General features: G+C 56.8%; 1 protein-coding gene across 8 annotated transcripts in view; it reads right to left on the bottom strand.

The window, feature by feature from the left end:
* Nucleotides 1-15402, bottom strand: part of ARVCF (ARVCF delta catenin family member) — a 44249-nt gene that overhangs the window by 16140 nt on the left and 12707 nt on the right. For 4 of the 8 annotated variants that reach the window (XM_045819814.1, XM_045819813.1, XM_045819812.1 and 1 more), the window contains exon 4: nucleotides 3643-3870. The exons of 1 other annotated variant lie outside the window; for it this stretch is intronic. In XM_045819814.1, the coding sequence (XP_045675770.1) occupies nucleotides 3643-3852 (210 nt within the window). In that variant the 5' untranslated portion in view covers nucleotides 3853-3870. Of the gene's footprint in view, nucleotides 1-391; nucleotides 522-3642; nucleotides 3871-15402 lie in introns of those variants that run through there. 3 more of the 8 variants (XM_045819818.1, XM_045819817.1, XM_045819815.1) reach the window with 1 other exon arrangement.

The raw sequence follows: 15402 nt of genomic DNA on the forward strand, positions 1-15402 counted from the left end.
CCGGACTCTGCCTCTCTCCTGCACGGAGAAGGGTGCTCTGAAAGGCCTTCGCCCCCCACCCCTGTCGCCAGCACCTGTCCTGGGAGCTAGACCCGGGTGCACCCACCAGGTCCCGGCCCTGCTCCCCGCGCAGGGTCTCACGGGCCAGGGCCCTCGCGCCCCGCCCCCGGAGACCTCGCGGCCCTGCGCCGAGCACAGCCTCCAGCGGCGCGCCCACCCCACTGCCCCGCCCGGCCCAGCCCGACGCGGCGGTCCGGAGCGCAGACAATAGCCGCCTCCGGCCCGCGGCTCCAAGGAACAAAAGCTGGTCCTCCGAGGAAGGCCGGCGCCCCGCCCTCCGCCGCTAGTCCCGGGATCAGGCCCCATCACCCGGGACCAAGTTCCCTCCAACCTGTCTGAGTTCGGCCGGCATTGGGCCGGCTCGGGAGGCGCGAGTCGGAGGTGGGGCAGCAGCGGCTGGACCGGGCTCGGCTCCGACGCCTCGACCGCTCCAGCTCCAGCTCCGCGGACTCGCTCCCCGCGGGGGCGGATCTGGCAGCGGTCACAGCGACCAGCCAATCGGGCGGGGCCGCGCCCAGGCGGGGCGGGCCTGGGCGGGGCCCGGTGGGCGGTCCGGGCGCGGGGCGGGGCGGATGGGAGGCAAGATCTGCAGCCAGAGCGGGTCAGGGTCTCTCCTTCAGCAGGCCTGGGCTTCTCGTCCCTTCCCCGCACCCTCCTTCCCCGCAGGGGTGATATATTTCCTGTCCAGGGACTTGGGCCCAGTCCTTCTCCAGCTTCGGTTTTCCCCCAGTAAAAGAGCTCATAGGTCTTTTCCCCTGTAGAGTTGGGGAAACAATTCTGGCAGTGCAGGGTTCAGTGTAGCTAAGGACAGAGTGCAAGGCCATCTCAAGGGCACAAGTTGCCCATCCGGGCTGCGACTCAGTTTCCTCTTGCTGTGAAATGGGGGGCGATGGGACAGTAGTTACAACAGCGCTAACGGTGCTGCAAGTTCTCTCAGATCCGGCTCCAGGCCCCTGCTCATTCCCAGAAAGGCCCCCCAAGTAAGTGTCCCCACAGAGCTCAACACACATGGCAAACGGACCTGCACTGACCCACTTTATCTTAGGCCTTTCCCCTCAAGACACAGGCCTAGGATCCCTCTGAGGAGTGTCAGAGCAGATCAAAGGGAGGGGAAAACTGTTTAGTGACCCTGCGTGAAAACTTATAGGCTGAGCTGTGTCAGACCCTCTTTCCTCCATGCCTTTGACCTTTTGGGAAGTGGCAAGCGGTGGGAGGCGAGTGGGCGGGGTTGGCGTGGTTCAGAGTAAGTGGTTAATCAGAATGCACTACCCACTCCTTCCAGAAGCCTGGTGAGAAGGTGCAGTCTCTGCTGGAAAGAAATGTAGACAAGGGAAGGGCTGGGCTAGGCCACCCTTTGAGTCACACCCCACAAAAACAAGCTCTTGCATTATGATCAAGGTAACTAGTCTCTTAGAGGAACAGAGCCAGGGCCAGCCTGCCTCCTATCTGTTTTTCCACAGACCCCACTGAGAAAACCGAGCCACCTCAGGGCCTCTCTTCTTCCACAGTGTGCTGTGTACACCACCACACAGCCAGCATGCTCAAGCACTCTGGGTGTCCACTGCATGTCTCTCTGAGCCTCAGTTTTACCACCTGCACAGGGGTGAGCTGACCTGACCACCGGCCCCCTGTGTCATCTATCCAGGGCGGCCCTTGGTAGAGCAAAGCAGGGGGACTGGACCGCTGCCCTAAGGGAACTTGGCCTGGATGCTTACCCTGCGTTCATTTCTGTATTCTCCCAAATTCCACCAGCTGCTAGTGCCCCAGCCCAAGGCTGAATAGATCCCTAGGGCATCCTCCCACCCCACCCCCCACACACAGCACTGGGTGAGGGCCAGCCCTGCTTAAACCAAGGGAGGAGGGAACCCTTCCTGCTGGAGGGTGAAAGGGCAGGCAGCCAGGACTGTGGAGCAGCCTAGGGGGCAGGGGGGCCATAGCAGCAGTAGCCCCTGGTCTCTCAACCCCCTAGCTCCAGCTACCTGTCTTGCCACCAGCCCCCAAGCTGTGCAGAACCTGGCTCTGATCCTGAGGACCAGCTCCAAGTAGCCCTGTGGCTCAGCAGGTAGATCACCAGGCACCTCACACTGCGATGGGTCTGGAAAGCAGGTTTGGCATCAAGGCTGCCAGGCCTGGATAGTCAGATGTGAACCCACCTCCCTGCTCTGTCAGTCTAACCACCACCCCGGGAACGCACGCTCTCCTATCTCAGACTGGGAAGATCATCTCCTCCCAAGGGAAAGAAAATCAAGGGCAGTCTGGGAAAGCCTCGGATGGGGAGGGGTGGTGGGGAAAGAGGGACAGTGGCCTGAGGTCTTCCCTCCACAGCCCCCAGGAAGCCAGGGCAGCTCCAGGCCATGGGAACATCTTCCCTCCAGGGGCATCAACCCTTGGCAGTGCCTTCTGGGCTAAAGGGTCAAAAAGCTTTTTCCGGCCAGGGAGGGCTGGATAGAGCGTCTGGCGCCTGAGAGGTGGCCTCGGGGTCATCAGCTGTTGCTGTCCTCATGTGGCCCAGCTGGGCTCTTCTGCTCCCTCTTGAGTTTGGAGGTACACGCCTCACCTTTGGAAGGCTCAGCAGGACCAGGGAAGGGAGGGTGTGCATGTGCTCGGGGACACATGGAGAGGAGCTCTGGCTGTCAAGTTTAGGAGAACACCCCTGCTGCCCTGCCCAGGGGACTAAGGAGCCCACTGGGAGGGCCCTCCAGTGTCACTACATGGAAATCAGGGGAATCAGCAGACCTCTGCCCGCTACGCCTCTGAGCCTGATGGTGAGGAAGGGCCACAGTGGGAGGCCTGCAGGGTAGACCCCCACCCAGGAACCCTACCCCCAGCTTCCCCCAAATCCCTGGGACAGCTCCACCCTTGCCTGTCCCCTACCCGTGCCTCAGTTAATAATGGAAACCAAAATAACTGCACCAAACTCCAGGATTCCCACATTTCCCTGTCCTGCCCCTACCATCCCGCGAGCAAGGTGCTTTTGTCACTCATCTGCAGGATAGACACTGGGGCACAGTGGGAGGTGGGAGGAGGCCAGGTGGACTAACTCCTGAGCATGCACCCCGACTTCAGAGTTCTCAGGGCCTGGCCACCGAGCAGACAGGTTTCCACACCTCCTGGGGGCTGATCAGGAGCCTGAGCCAGTGGAGAAACTGAGCTCCCAGGTCACCCTCTGAGCTGCAGGCAGAACCCAGGGCCTTGCTTGAGCCTCCCACTGGAGCTGACCCGTTGATGCATGCTATGAAGAACACCATGGCAGGGAGATTCCAGGGCTGGCAAAACCGTCAGTGTCACCATGCTGACCACTGAGCTGCCCAAGACAGACCCTGTCCAGCTACCTGGGTTCTGGAGTCTCACTCAAGTGGAGGGTGCTGTTCTGAGGGTCAGGTTGTGTCCAGCCCATTCATCACATGGTGCCCTGCACACCCAAGTAGGATTTCTAGTCTGTTTGGGGTCCTACTTTTCCCTCCTCAGAGGCCCCAGGAGGTCTTGTAATAAGCCAATGCATGCTGGCTTGTGGCCCACCAGGGCCCCTTGATTGTTTTCCCACTTGGCTGTTTTCCCCTTCCTGTGTCACTGGGCTGTTACCTGCAAGACCAGCTGTTGCCAAGCCATCGGCAGGGGCTGCCCACTGCCCACGCCACCACTGCCCACACCAGGCTGCTGGGCACGCTCCAGCTGCAGGGCAACATGGCGCCGCTCCTGCTCTAGTGCCCATGTCAGCCGCTCGAAGCGAGCTTCCTGCTCCTTCACCGAGGCCAGGATGCTGGCAGCCGAGTGCACGTTGCAGTCCTCCATGGCTGGGACGCCTGCTGGCTGCAGGCAAAGCAGAGCAAGGTCAAAGTAGGGCCAAGGCTGAGGCCTGGAGAGGCCACCATGGGCCCCCTGCCTACCCCACTCACAAATCATACAACTCACTCCCAGACTGGAGCATCCAGCTCTCCAGAGAGAAGCCACATTGATTAAATTCTAAATTAAAAGCCATTAATCTGAGGCTGGCCGGAAGCAGCTGGCTCCTTCCCTGCGGGGTATGGGGATCTGACCCAATCTTCCCCGATGCTTGGCAGGCCCAGCAGAACCATGGACCATGGGGGTCCCAGAGCCCACTGGGAAGGGAAGGGCAGGAAGAGCTTGGTGTAACCAATACTCAGACCTCCCAGGCCCTCTGCTGCCCGCTGCACATGCCAGCTCAGCACAATCTCATAGGACATCCCAGGCTCATTGAGGTGAATTCTGGGACCCAGAGAGGGGAGGGGACCTGTCCATGGCCACACAGCTGGTGTGGCAGAGTGCCTGCATCAGTGAGCAGGGAGTGAGGTATCACTCCACAGCTGCCAGGGTACCCGGGACACCCAGGCAGGCACAGGGGTGTCATCTGCCTATAGGCCAGTGGTCTGGGCTCCATCCACAGCTACGTTGGCAGAAACAAGGGTGACATCTACCCACACCACAGAGTGAAAACCGCACACAGCCTGAGTACAACTCTGTGCCTGAGAATGGCCCACGCTGGACATCGGATCCAGAGGGAGCCTGAGGGCAGGGGCCCCGTCTCCCCAGGCCCAGTGTGCCGCTGGTCTGGGTCCCGGTCCAGTGCTTCCCCTGCAGGTCCCAGGGAATCTGGTGGGGGTGGCGGGGCTTGGCAGCTGCAATGACGAGCCAGCGCTTTTCCTCGCCGCTGCTCCCTGGCTGATCAGTGTGTTTGTTTTTCATGGGCAAAAAGAAGCAGGAGGAGTATTTGGAGTTCACATCCAGCCGCACGGCAGTGTGTGGGGTGCAGACCATGTGACCACACTGCCAGGCACTCTGGTGTGCCTCATGGTGCAAACTGCTGCTCGGGGCCTCCTCCTGGCCCCTGCCCCCTCCACCCACGTAGGGCCTGAGTTTAGAGACACAGCACAGTGGGCAGCACCTGAGGAGCTCCAGCTCTTCAAGGCTGCAAGGGCAGAGCCCCATGGAGGAAGGGTCAGTGCTAGGTTTGGTCACACCAATGGTGGCTGGGCCAGGCACACTCTTGGGAGTATGGGTGCACCTTGAGTTGAAAGGACATCACAGAGTCCAGTCCACTGTGACACCTGGGGAAACCGAGGCCCAGAGAGGAAAAGAGGCCAGTGTTGGTCCCAGAAGCTGCTCTTCATTTCCCCAGCACCAGTCACACAGATAAACTGTCAGCATGACCTAGAGGAGGAGCAGTGAGGTCAGCACAGTGGGAAGAACGAACTGAACTCCTGCTGGGAGAGGTCCTGGCACCCACAGAGAGGTGGGGGTGCAGTGGGCAAGATGTCAACCAGGTCCTCTGGCCAGTAGGGAGTAAGGGACAAACAGCATGGCATGTACAAAGCCGTGGGCACGCAGCCTCATGTACACCCACCACTGCCTATGCAGGGGTCCCAGACACACCTGCATGTGGTGGCCACCAGGCCTTGAGCACAGATCAGCTAAACCTGGCTGCCCTCAGCTGTGAGGCCCTTCCTCCTTGGAGGGCAGCACAGGGCAGGGTGGAGGTCAAAGCAGGTCAGGCTTCAGCCAGCTTTGACAGTACAGGGCAGTCAAAGCTAAGCCTCGAGGTCCTGGGCATCCCTGCTGGGACCAAGGCCACTCGTATGAGGGGAAAGTGTGCCAGGGAGGTGATGGTCAGGACCCATGGGACAGGGGTTGGCCTCATGGCCAGGACCCTCCCTCCTGCGCAGAGATATGAGTTGCTGACTGACCTCAAGCTTCCCCTCCCCCGCCCCAGCAGGACCAGGTCTGCACTGCAGATCCTGGGGTCAGCAGGCAAGGGAGCAGCCTTAGCCTCCAGCCTCCCTGGCCTGGGCCCTCCAGCATGCCCTGCCCAGCTCTGGGGTCCAAGGAGCCCCCTGAAAGAGGCCCACTAGCTCTGGCTGGGGCCTGGCCAGGGGCCCAGAATTCTGAGGCTATAGTGAGAAGGTGGCCAAACCTTGCACTGACCTTTCCATTGCTCAGTTCTCTCAGCTGGAGCTAAATGACTGTGTGTCTCCCAGGTGACACCCTCAAATGCCAGCCAGCTTGAGGGTGTAGTGCCCCGCAGCCCCCGCAGGAGAACAGAGACTCCAAGTCCTGGGCAAGCGCCCTCTGCTCTAGTCTGAGGGTGCACCCCCCTGCCTGTGAGGGAGCCAAACCTTGCAGACTGCAGCCTCGTCACCTTGGTGGCCTCAAGGGCAGCCCTGGCATGCACAGGAGACTGGGGCCATCCGGTAACCAGGCCCACTCTATTGACACAGCAGCTTCCCCAGGTCCCAGGTGTGTAGGAGCACGTGTGGGCACAGGTGACCCAGGCCACTGCCCCAGAGGCAGCTTTTCTGATGGTAGCTCAAAATGCTAGTTTTATATTAGAATGATAAATATGTAATGACATGAAAGGCAAAATGTACATGAATTTTAAGATCGACCATGAGACTTCAAAGATGTTTTCCCAAGCCCGGCCCTGGGGTAGGGCCCGATCCTGGGTAGTGGTGGGCACCAGACTCACTCCTGCTGTGCCCTGGGTAGCTCTGGAGGCAGGCAGGGAGGTGCCACACTGTGAAGCTTTGGCTAAGCCTCGCTGGCCTCCCTGGCTGATGTCATGGCTACTGCTCTCCTGGGAAGGACACTGCCTGCATTGCCTGTGGGGCAAACCCATCCCAACCCCCACCCCAACCCCAGCCACCACCTTCACAAGTCACTTTTCACCACACGCGCTGGCCTGCCCGTGGAGGTAATTTAGCAAGAAGACAGGAACAAACATGCCGCCCAGAGACAGTCTTGTCTGTCCCGGGGAAGGAGTGGAGGTGCTCAACCTGGGGAGAGCCTGTCCAGATTTGGGTACCCAGGAGTGAACCCGGTGGAGGGACTGGTGGGTGGGTGGAGCGATGCAAGTACAGAGGCCAGATGCCAGGGGAAATGAATGGCCGAGTAAGTGGATGTGTGGGTTGCAGAATAAGTAGGTCGTTGTATGAGAGGATGGGGTAGATGGGTGGCTGGCCGGATAGATGGATACTAGGCGGTCGGTGAGTGGATAAAAGTATGGGTGCAGGAATGGGAGGCTGGCTGGAGGAATGAGTAAATGGACAGGTAGGCAGATGAATGCGTGGGCAGGTGGGCAAGAACGAGGCTCTGAAACACCCCTGGGAGAAGGGCGCCCAGCTCCCAAGCCTTCTGGGCACAACTGTAGACAACACGCTCCATCAGGAACGAGAAGGCGCTATCAGAGGGACTCGGGGGAAGACGCTGATCCTCCCTCTAGAGCCTAAGCCCACATTTGACGTCTTTCTGCTAACCCAGACATTCCTGCTCACAGGGAGTACAGCCAAACCCTGCTCCAGAAAATCAAATTATGGAGCCTGAGTCCAATCTGGGTGGAGGAATTAAAGGAATTTCCTAAGGGTCAGGCCAGCAGGGGGTGGGTAGGCAGGAGGCTTGGGCTCCAATCCTGACCCCTCACTGGCCATCTGTCAGTACACTGCCTGCTGCCCCTGTCCACCCTGGGGGGAGACAGGGGACTGGCCAGAGGCTGAACCTTCCCCACCCCCACAACCCCACCCACCTAGATGGGGAGGAAGCCGTGAGAGCAGGAGCAGAAGCAGAAGAGCAGAACCCAGGTTGGTGGCACTGTGTCCCCTCTGCCTGAGGGTGTCACCGCTCCACCTCAGCACTGCCAGCATGATGGGGACTTGATCCCTGCTCCTCTGGCCAGGCCTCGTGGGGGGCTCCCTACTGTGGTTCTAGCCACGAGGATGGCTTCTGTGATCTGTCCAATCAACACACACTGTGCCAAGGCTGGAGGCCTGGGGCATGGGCCCCAGAAATGGAGCAGGAGGCCTGGGGCACGTGGTTCACACAGGGCGGAGTCCTCGTCAGTCTTTCTGTCCCAGCCAGCACCACTGGGTCACTCATAGTCGGTGTGAGACCTCAGGTACCTGGGTGGGAGGAGGCTGTTCTCAATCTTAAAGCACTGGAAGGAACTGCTGAGGGAAGACGGACCGGCTTGGCTTTGTGAGAATGAAACATTTCTTCACGTCCAAAATAAGAGTCGTGTATTGTGGTTATAGGTTGTTTTTTGTTTTTTTTTTAAGAGACAGCATTTACAGTAGCACATGTGTAGAACATTTCAGACAAAAGACAATGAGTTTACTTCTAGACTGTGACGTCATCATGGCGGAAGCTGGGAGGGGTACACGGGGATGTGTCACACTAGCTTCTCTACCTCTGCGTGTTTGTAATCGTCTCTAATGGAAAGTAGGAGAAAAAGACACAAAGACAACCAAAAGACAATTGACACATTGGGATCAAGTCTTTGCAACATCCAGTAGCAAAGTGATATCCTTTGTCTATAAAGTGCTCTTATAAATCAATTGGAAAAACCAAAACCCCAACTTAAAGTAGGTGATGGTTACGAACACGGGATGTGGCCAGAGAGACAAGAAGCAATGAGCGTGGAGACAGCTGTGCACAAAAGTATGGGCACGGAGAAGAGGACCGGAGGGAACCATCTCAGGCTGCAGCGGCTCCGGGCCCCTGGGGCCCGTGCCAGTGTTCTAGGAGGAGCATGAGCTCCTGCTATAATCAGACCCTAAGGAAGAAATGGGGAAAACAGACCCAGTGAGCGAGAAAGCTGAGGAACTCAGCTCCCTGGGGGCCTGGGCGGGGCTGAGCCTTGCTAACAACTGCCCAGGGAAGCCGCAGGATTTTCAGAGAGCTGGGAGAGTCGTCATTGCATTCAGCCTGGAAATTAGATTTCCCCAGCAGAGGAGGCACCTCCACTGCATTGGACCATGCACCACGGGGGTTGGGGGGGGGTGGGCAGAGATGGCCCCTCAGGGACCTCCTTCTGCCCTAAAGCTGTCCATGCAGACCCACAGCTGTCCATGCAGACCCGCAGCAGCACACGTCCCATGACCACATGGAGGACGACTCCCACGTAAGGGGAGAGTGGTCTGGGGAGTTCGCCCTGAGGGTTCTTGCCCTGTGCTAATGGGGCACCCTAGGTCAAGCACTGGTCAGCCCCAGGGCACGGGGGCCACTTGGCAGATGATCCAGAAGAACTGGGAGCTGTAAGGGAGGGCCTAAGGAGGGAAGTTCGGGGTCAGATCCCAGCAGGGACACTTCTGGGGACCCAGGGAACCTGAGGTCTGAGGAGCTGAGAGCCTGGGTAGGGGCTGGGGCTGGGGAGTGGCCAGGTGACTGCAGGTCAGATGTCATAACAGCATGCAGGGGCAGGTAAGCATCCCAGCTGCTGCCCCTCCTCGGTGGGAGGCCTGAGCCACAGAGCACTGTGCCAGAGCCCCCTAAAAGGTCTGAGCCTGAGAGTTCCACTGGGGCAGGTCACAGACTGTGCTTCCTGTGCCAGGTGTGGCCTCCTCAAGTCTCTCTGGTTCCCCAAGACCCACTTGTTGCCCCCTCCCTCCTGCCACTAACTCAGACTGCAGCTGCAGCTAATTCCTGAGGCTGTGCCTCACAGGCTCCAAGTGTGGGTACAGGCAACAAGAACCCACCATCTCTGTGGTCCCTGCAGCAGCCAGCCCAGGGGCACCCCAAGGCCCCAGGGCTGGGGAGTCATGGTGCTCCAGGTAGAGAGGGTTGGGGGCTGGCAGTCACTGTCCTCTTTCTGTCTGCACTGACAGCCCACCACTCCAGTCCCAACCATGAGAAAAGAGCCTGGGGCAGAAGGGAGGGGTGAACCCCATGGTGCCCCACTGTGTGGGACAGCTGACCCCTGCTTCCACTGCTTCCCCCACAAGACACCCAGCCTGCAGGGTGCCCCATGTGGCTCCCCCAGGCCCTCCAGCAGGGTCCTGTTCACCACCCCCTCCATCTCAGGAAGAGAACAATGTGAGGGGGGGAGTTATGAGGGCCCAGGCTCAGAGACCCACCCTGACACACTCTGGGGTGAACACATGGACCCAGGAATTCCCGAGGGGCCTGAGGCCCACAGCCAGGCTGGGGCCAAACCCAGGCAGATCCAAAAGCAACCAGGGCCTGGGAGCCAAGCCTCTACTGAGGGGGCCACAGGATCCCTGAGATCCTCTGATGGCTCCACTGAGACACAGCTGGGACAGCTGTCTAGCCAGGCTGAGGGCCGAAGCCAGGCAGTGCAGCTGTCACCCACACTGGCCACTGGCCTGTGCACAACCGTGCCCTCTGCCTAGAATGCCCCTTTCCCTCGGCACGGTGGACCCCCTTCTTCCAGGCCCCTCTGTCACTATGGTAACACCCAGGCTTCTCTGGGAGGGACAGAGCCTCTTTGTGGTGGTACAAAGCCTCTTTGAGGGGCAATGGGGTTACAGCCCCTGGGAGCCCATGGCCAATAAGCCTCTAGGGGGGTGAGACAGGGCCCCTCAATCCATTGCCCCCCATTATAGAGCCAAGGAAGCTGGGGCAGGAGAGTCTGAGGGGTAAGGGCTGCCCCTGCCCCACCACAGCCACCTGCACTGACCGCCCGTGGAAGGATCCCTAGGAAGAGCCCCGTGGCCCCGGGAAGAGGCTGTCTGCTGCGGGCTAGAGGACTGCCCACTGTCTTCGCCATGGTTGTGACAAGCAGTGCATGCTGCCTAGATCAGTGGAAGAAGGCATCGGCAGTGGGGAAACTCCCACCTCACTGCAAACCAGGCAGAGGACCCAGTAGGAACTGGGGATAGGAAGTCCTTGGTGCTGGCAAGTAGGGTAGGCTGGCCAGATGGCAGGAGGTCTGGGACCAGGGCAGCTGAAGGGACTGTGCATGGTGTCTGTCCCTCCCCCCCACCCCCACCCCCACCAGTTCACTGCTCCTAGCTTCTCTGGCCTGGCTTCCCCTGCTATTGAAGTCCCCACCTTTGCCTGCGTGCCCTCAGGAGAATTCCACCAACCACGCTATGTGGCCTGGGGCAGACTTACTGCAGCCACAAACTTGGGACATGCTTGGACAAAAGGGAACCTTGCTGTGGCCTGGCTTACTCCAGAGTTGGGGAGAAGGGACTTTGTGGGCAATGTAGGTCCAGGACACAGTGACAGGCACCCAACGTGGAGTCTCCAACCCAGCATGTCTGTCCTGTGTGTACCCCAGCTCCACAGTCAGGGAAGCACACCCCAGCAGGTTCCCTGCCAGCCCCTCCGGCCCTGGAGGTGGCCCCAGCCACGGAGCCCCGCCCTGTCCTAGCTAGCATGTTCTTCCCACCCTGACTGCTGCTGACCAGGCACTTGGCAGTGCCCCTGCATGTCGGGCCCCTGCCGGGCCAGCCCTCCCCAAGTGACCTCAGTCTGACCCACTGCAGCTTTGCTCACTAAGTGCCTGGGGTGGGGGATCACAGACCCAGGCAGCAGCATGAAGCGGTAATGACCTCAGGACAGACTCGTCCCTTTGTGGGCAGATCCATACAGGTCCCAGGGAGGGGGGCATGGGGCAGCCCTGACACAGCAGTGGCCCTGCCAGACAGCAAGCGTCCCTGTACTCCCACGTTGGCCCCTACTTCACCCTCCTGGGTGGCCTTCCCATCAGCTAGCTGCTGACACTTTCAGGCGGCTGGACATGCCCGCACGGACATTATCAGCAATACCCGGTCAATCTTCCCCACAGCCCTGGGAGGGAGGGGGTGGCTGTGGGGACCCCAGTGTAGCCCAGCCTGGAGCCTTGCCATCCAGGGAGTTGGCACCTGGGCTCAGCTGAATCCCCCACAGTCCCAGGAGAAGGTTCTCTGGGAAGAGTGAGATGCATGGGGAAATTACCCTCATTCCCTCCTTAGAGAACAACCCTGGGGACCGGAGCAGGGAGGCCCCACTTGGCTTCACCTACAAGTCACTCACAGTAGTGAAGGGGACAGGGCCTACAAGTGGCGCGGGTGTCAGGAACACCCTCCGCCTGCTGTGGGCGGAGGCAGAGTGGCTGTGGCTGCCCGGTTCTGGATGGGTCAGAGGTGGGCTTGCCCTGGGAAGGGAGGTCCCCGACTCTTCCAGTCTTGCTCCTAGCTTGCCACATCAGAGGGCTAAGTCCCCTCTGGTCTGCCCTTGCCCAGGGTCGCAAGTGGCCTCTGGCCAGCTCTGGCTCCTCAGAGGGCCCCCCAAGGACACCTCTTTCCTTCCAGAAACTGAGCTGTGTGCCAACCTTGCTGCTCCCAACCCCTCTCCTCTGTCTGGGAGCCAGCTCTGCTGCTCCTGAAGCTCTGAGTGCCCATGGCAACAAGGCCAGACACCACCAACCTCCGGCCAGCAGTGAAGTCCTGCCTTTCATATGCAAATGACCCAGTGGGACTGGGCGGGGGCTCCACCCCACCCCCACTCAGCACAGACTTTAGGCCTTACACTGTCCCAGTCAGGCGCCCCCAACCCACACACACATATACCACAAGAGCCTGCTGGGAACCAAGCTTGTCTGTGGCTGGCCACAGGGAGGAAGAAATACTGCAGAAGGCTTGCTGTTTTGGGACTTCCTAAAACCCACCTGCAGCACATGCATGCAGCCACCCACACAATCATGCATATATATGCATACATAGGTCTGCTTTGTGTCCAGCCCAGTCCACATGGAGGTCTGTCTGTGACAGGTGGGGGTGGCTGGGCATGCACAGACCTCCTGCAGCACTCCAGCACCCCAGGCAGAGCCTGCCGCCCTTGGGGGACCCAAGAGAACTGCCAAATATATTTATTAGCACAGATATTGGGGAATAGCTGATATGTGTCCTCAAAAGGTTAAAGACAGCATTGAATTGATGAACTGGGAATAGACCATAATGAAAAGGAACTATCATAAATGAGGAGGATCCTGTAGAGATAGATGTACAGGAAAGCATGGCAGAGGCAGCAAACAGCAGAGAGGGCCCAGCAGAAAACCAGGATACAGTGAGGTGGCAGAGAGCAAGCTCAAGGCAGCCCTTCCAAACCAGCAGAGAATGACAAAGAGTGGATGAAAGAGGAAAGACAGGAGATGTAGAAAAATGAGTCCTGGGCTAAGCTTCCACATAACAGGAATTCTCCGAGGGAGAAAAAATAGACGTGGGACCCAAAGAAAAGGTCAGAAACTGCCCTCAACAGCGAAGGCCTCTGGCCGGGAGGTCATTGTCCAGGTCGGAATTTGAGCTTTATGTCCAGAAAACAAGCTGAGAAAGCTGTGGACGTGTCTGTTCCCAGAGTTCCACAATTCGCTCTTTTCAGCTGATGTTTCGTTGGACTTCTTAAACACGTGGTGCCCACTCTGCATGTGGCAAGGAGGCCTGCCTAGCTTGACGTCCCAGCCCACTATGAGGTCTGGGTTCCCGTCTCCCACCAGGCTGTCTGCAGCCTGGACACCGTCCGGACATCCATGGGTGTCGGCTGCGGCAGCCACTGCCCACTCATCACCTCTCATGTTGCACACACTCTTTTTTTAGGTAATAACTGACAGCTTTGTTAAAACAAACAAAAATACTGCACCTCCTTAACTCGGGACCTCTGTTAAACTAATTATATTAAGGAGACATTGTGGGGAAGTTTCTGGATGTTCAGAGTCACGATTTGCTGTTCACACGGTCAATCTTTCTCTGGGAGGCAACAAATATGGCTCACCGGGACCATGGACTATGGCTTTATGAGCCAGAAGAAGTGAAAACATCCGGAATCCAAACGGCCTGGCTAAGCCAAGGGCATCTTTGGGGCACCACAAGCAGGGGATCCAGGCAACGCCCCTCAGGGAACAAGGGCTGCGAGAGGTCGAACTGCATTTTCCAGCAATACAGGGTGGGGCAAACGTAGGTTTACAGTTGTTCGCATGGGAAATACAGTCACTGATAAATAATAGGTTCTCTGTTCTGTGTCCTCACAACTGTGAGCCTACGTTTGCCCACCCTGTGATGCTGACATTCTGCGTGCCTTCAGGTGGCTTCAGGTGTCTGCAGGCATCCTCTGCCTGTGGTCCCTCGGGAGCGTCTTTACCGTCTCGGGAAACCTGCAGCTCTGCGGACTGAACACTGCGAGGGAGTAGGTGTGAATCCGTGAATCCTAAAACAAAGCACAACCAATCCAAACACACACACACACACACACACACACACACACACACACAAATACCTGAGGTGATGGATGTGTTAATTAACTAGATGGGGTAAACCCTTCCACAACGTACACCCGTATCATTCGCCACTATGTACGCATTAAATATCTCATGATTTTGTCAATTATACTCAATAAAGCTGAAAAAAAGGAGAGCAAAGCGATATTTTACCTGCCTGCATTTTACAAATTCGGTTGCTTAAAAATAATCTTGAAAAATGTCAGAAGAAACCCACACTCGCTTGTGTTCAGTATATTTTTCTTGTGTAATATCGTATTCCTCTGTTCCCCTTGCACATATACTAGTCTTAAATGAAAAGATTATAGACTATTCTGAACAATTATGCACCAACAAATTCAATAGCCTAGATGAAATTGATAAATTTCTAAAAACAGAATCTACCCAAACTGATCCAGGAAGAAACAGAAGATTGAGCAGAGAGACCTCTAACCAGTTGGGAGATTAAGTTAGTAATCACAGCCTCCTAACAAAGCAAGAGCCAGGCCCAGATGGCTTCACTGGCAAATTCTACCAAACACTGAAAGAAGAATTAACATCAATCTTCTTCAAACTGTTTCCAAAAATTGAAGAAAAGGGAATACTTACTAACTCATTCTATGAGGCCAGCATTACCTTGATACCAAAGCCACAATAGAAAACTGTGGGCTAGTATCCCTTATGAACCTTAATGTAAAAATTCTCAACAAAATACTAGCTAACTGAACTCAGGGGCATATTAAAAAAAACTTGTACACCATGGCCAAGTGGGACTGAGTCTGAAATGCACGGATATGAGTTGATAATCAACAAAATGAACCACCTTAACAGAATGATGAAAAAAAGATCATTTCGATAGATGTACAAAAAGCATTGGACAAAACGCAAAACTCTTTCATGATAAAGAACATAAAAAGAATGAGGAATGGAAAGGAACTATCTCAACATAAGATCATGTATGGAAAGTGACATCATGCTACACATGCTACATATCATACTACATACACGTCACCGCTGACACCAGACTCAGCGGTGAACAACTCCAAGCTTTTCTCCCAAGACCAGGAAAAGGAGCAGGTTCCTGGTCTTGCCACTTCTATTCAATGCAGCACTAGAAGTTCTAGTTAGAGCAACTAGGCAAAGGGGGGGGGGGGGGAGGAAACAAATAAATAAATAAATGTATCCAAATTGGAAAGGAAAATTACATTATTTGTTTGCAGACAACATGATCTTATAGGTAGAGAATCCTAAAGATTTCACAAAAAACTCAGAACTAATAAATAAGTGAAGTAAACTTTCAGAGTACACAAATTTATAAACAGAAATCAGTTATATTAACAATGAACAATGCAAACAAGAAA

This window comes from Phyllostomus hastatus, unplaced genomic scaffold (genome assembly GCF_019186645.2).
Source record: "Phyllostomus hastatus isolate PE091 unplaced genomic scaffold, TTU_PhHast_1.1 phas_scaffold_387, whole genome shotgun sequence".
NCBI classification, from domain to species: Eukaryota; Metazoa; Chordata; class Mammalia; order Chiroptera; family Phyllostomidae; genus Phyllostomus; species Phyllostomus hastatus.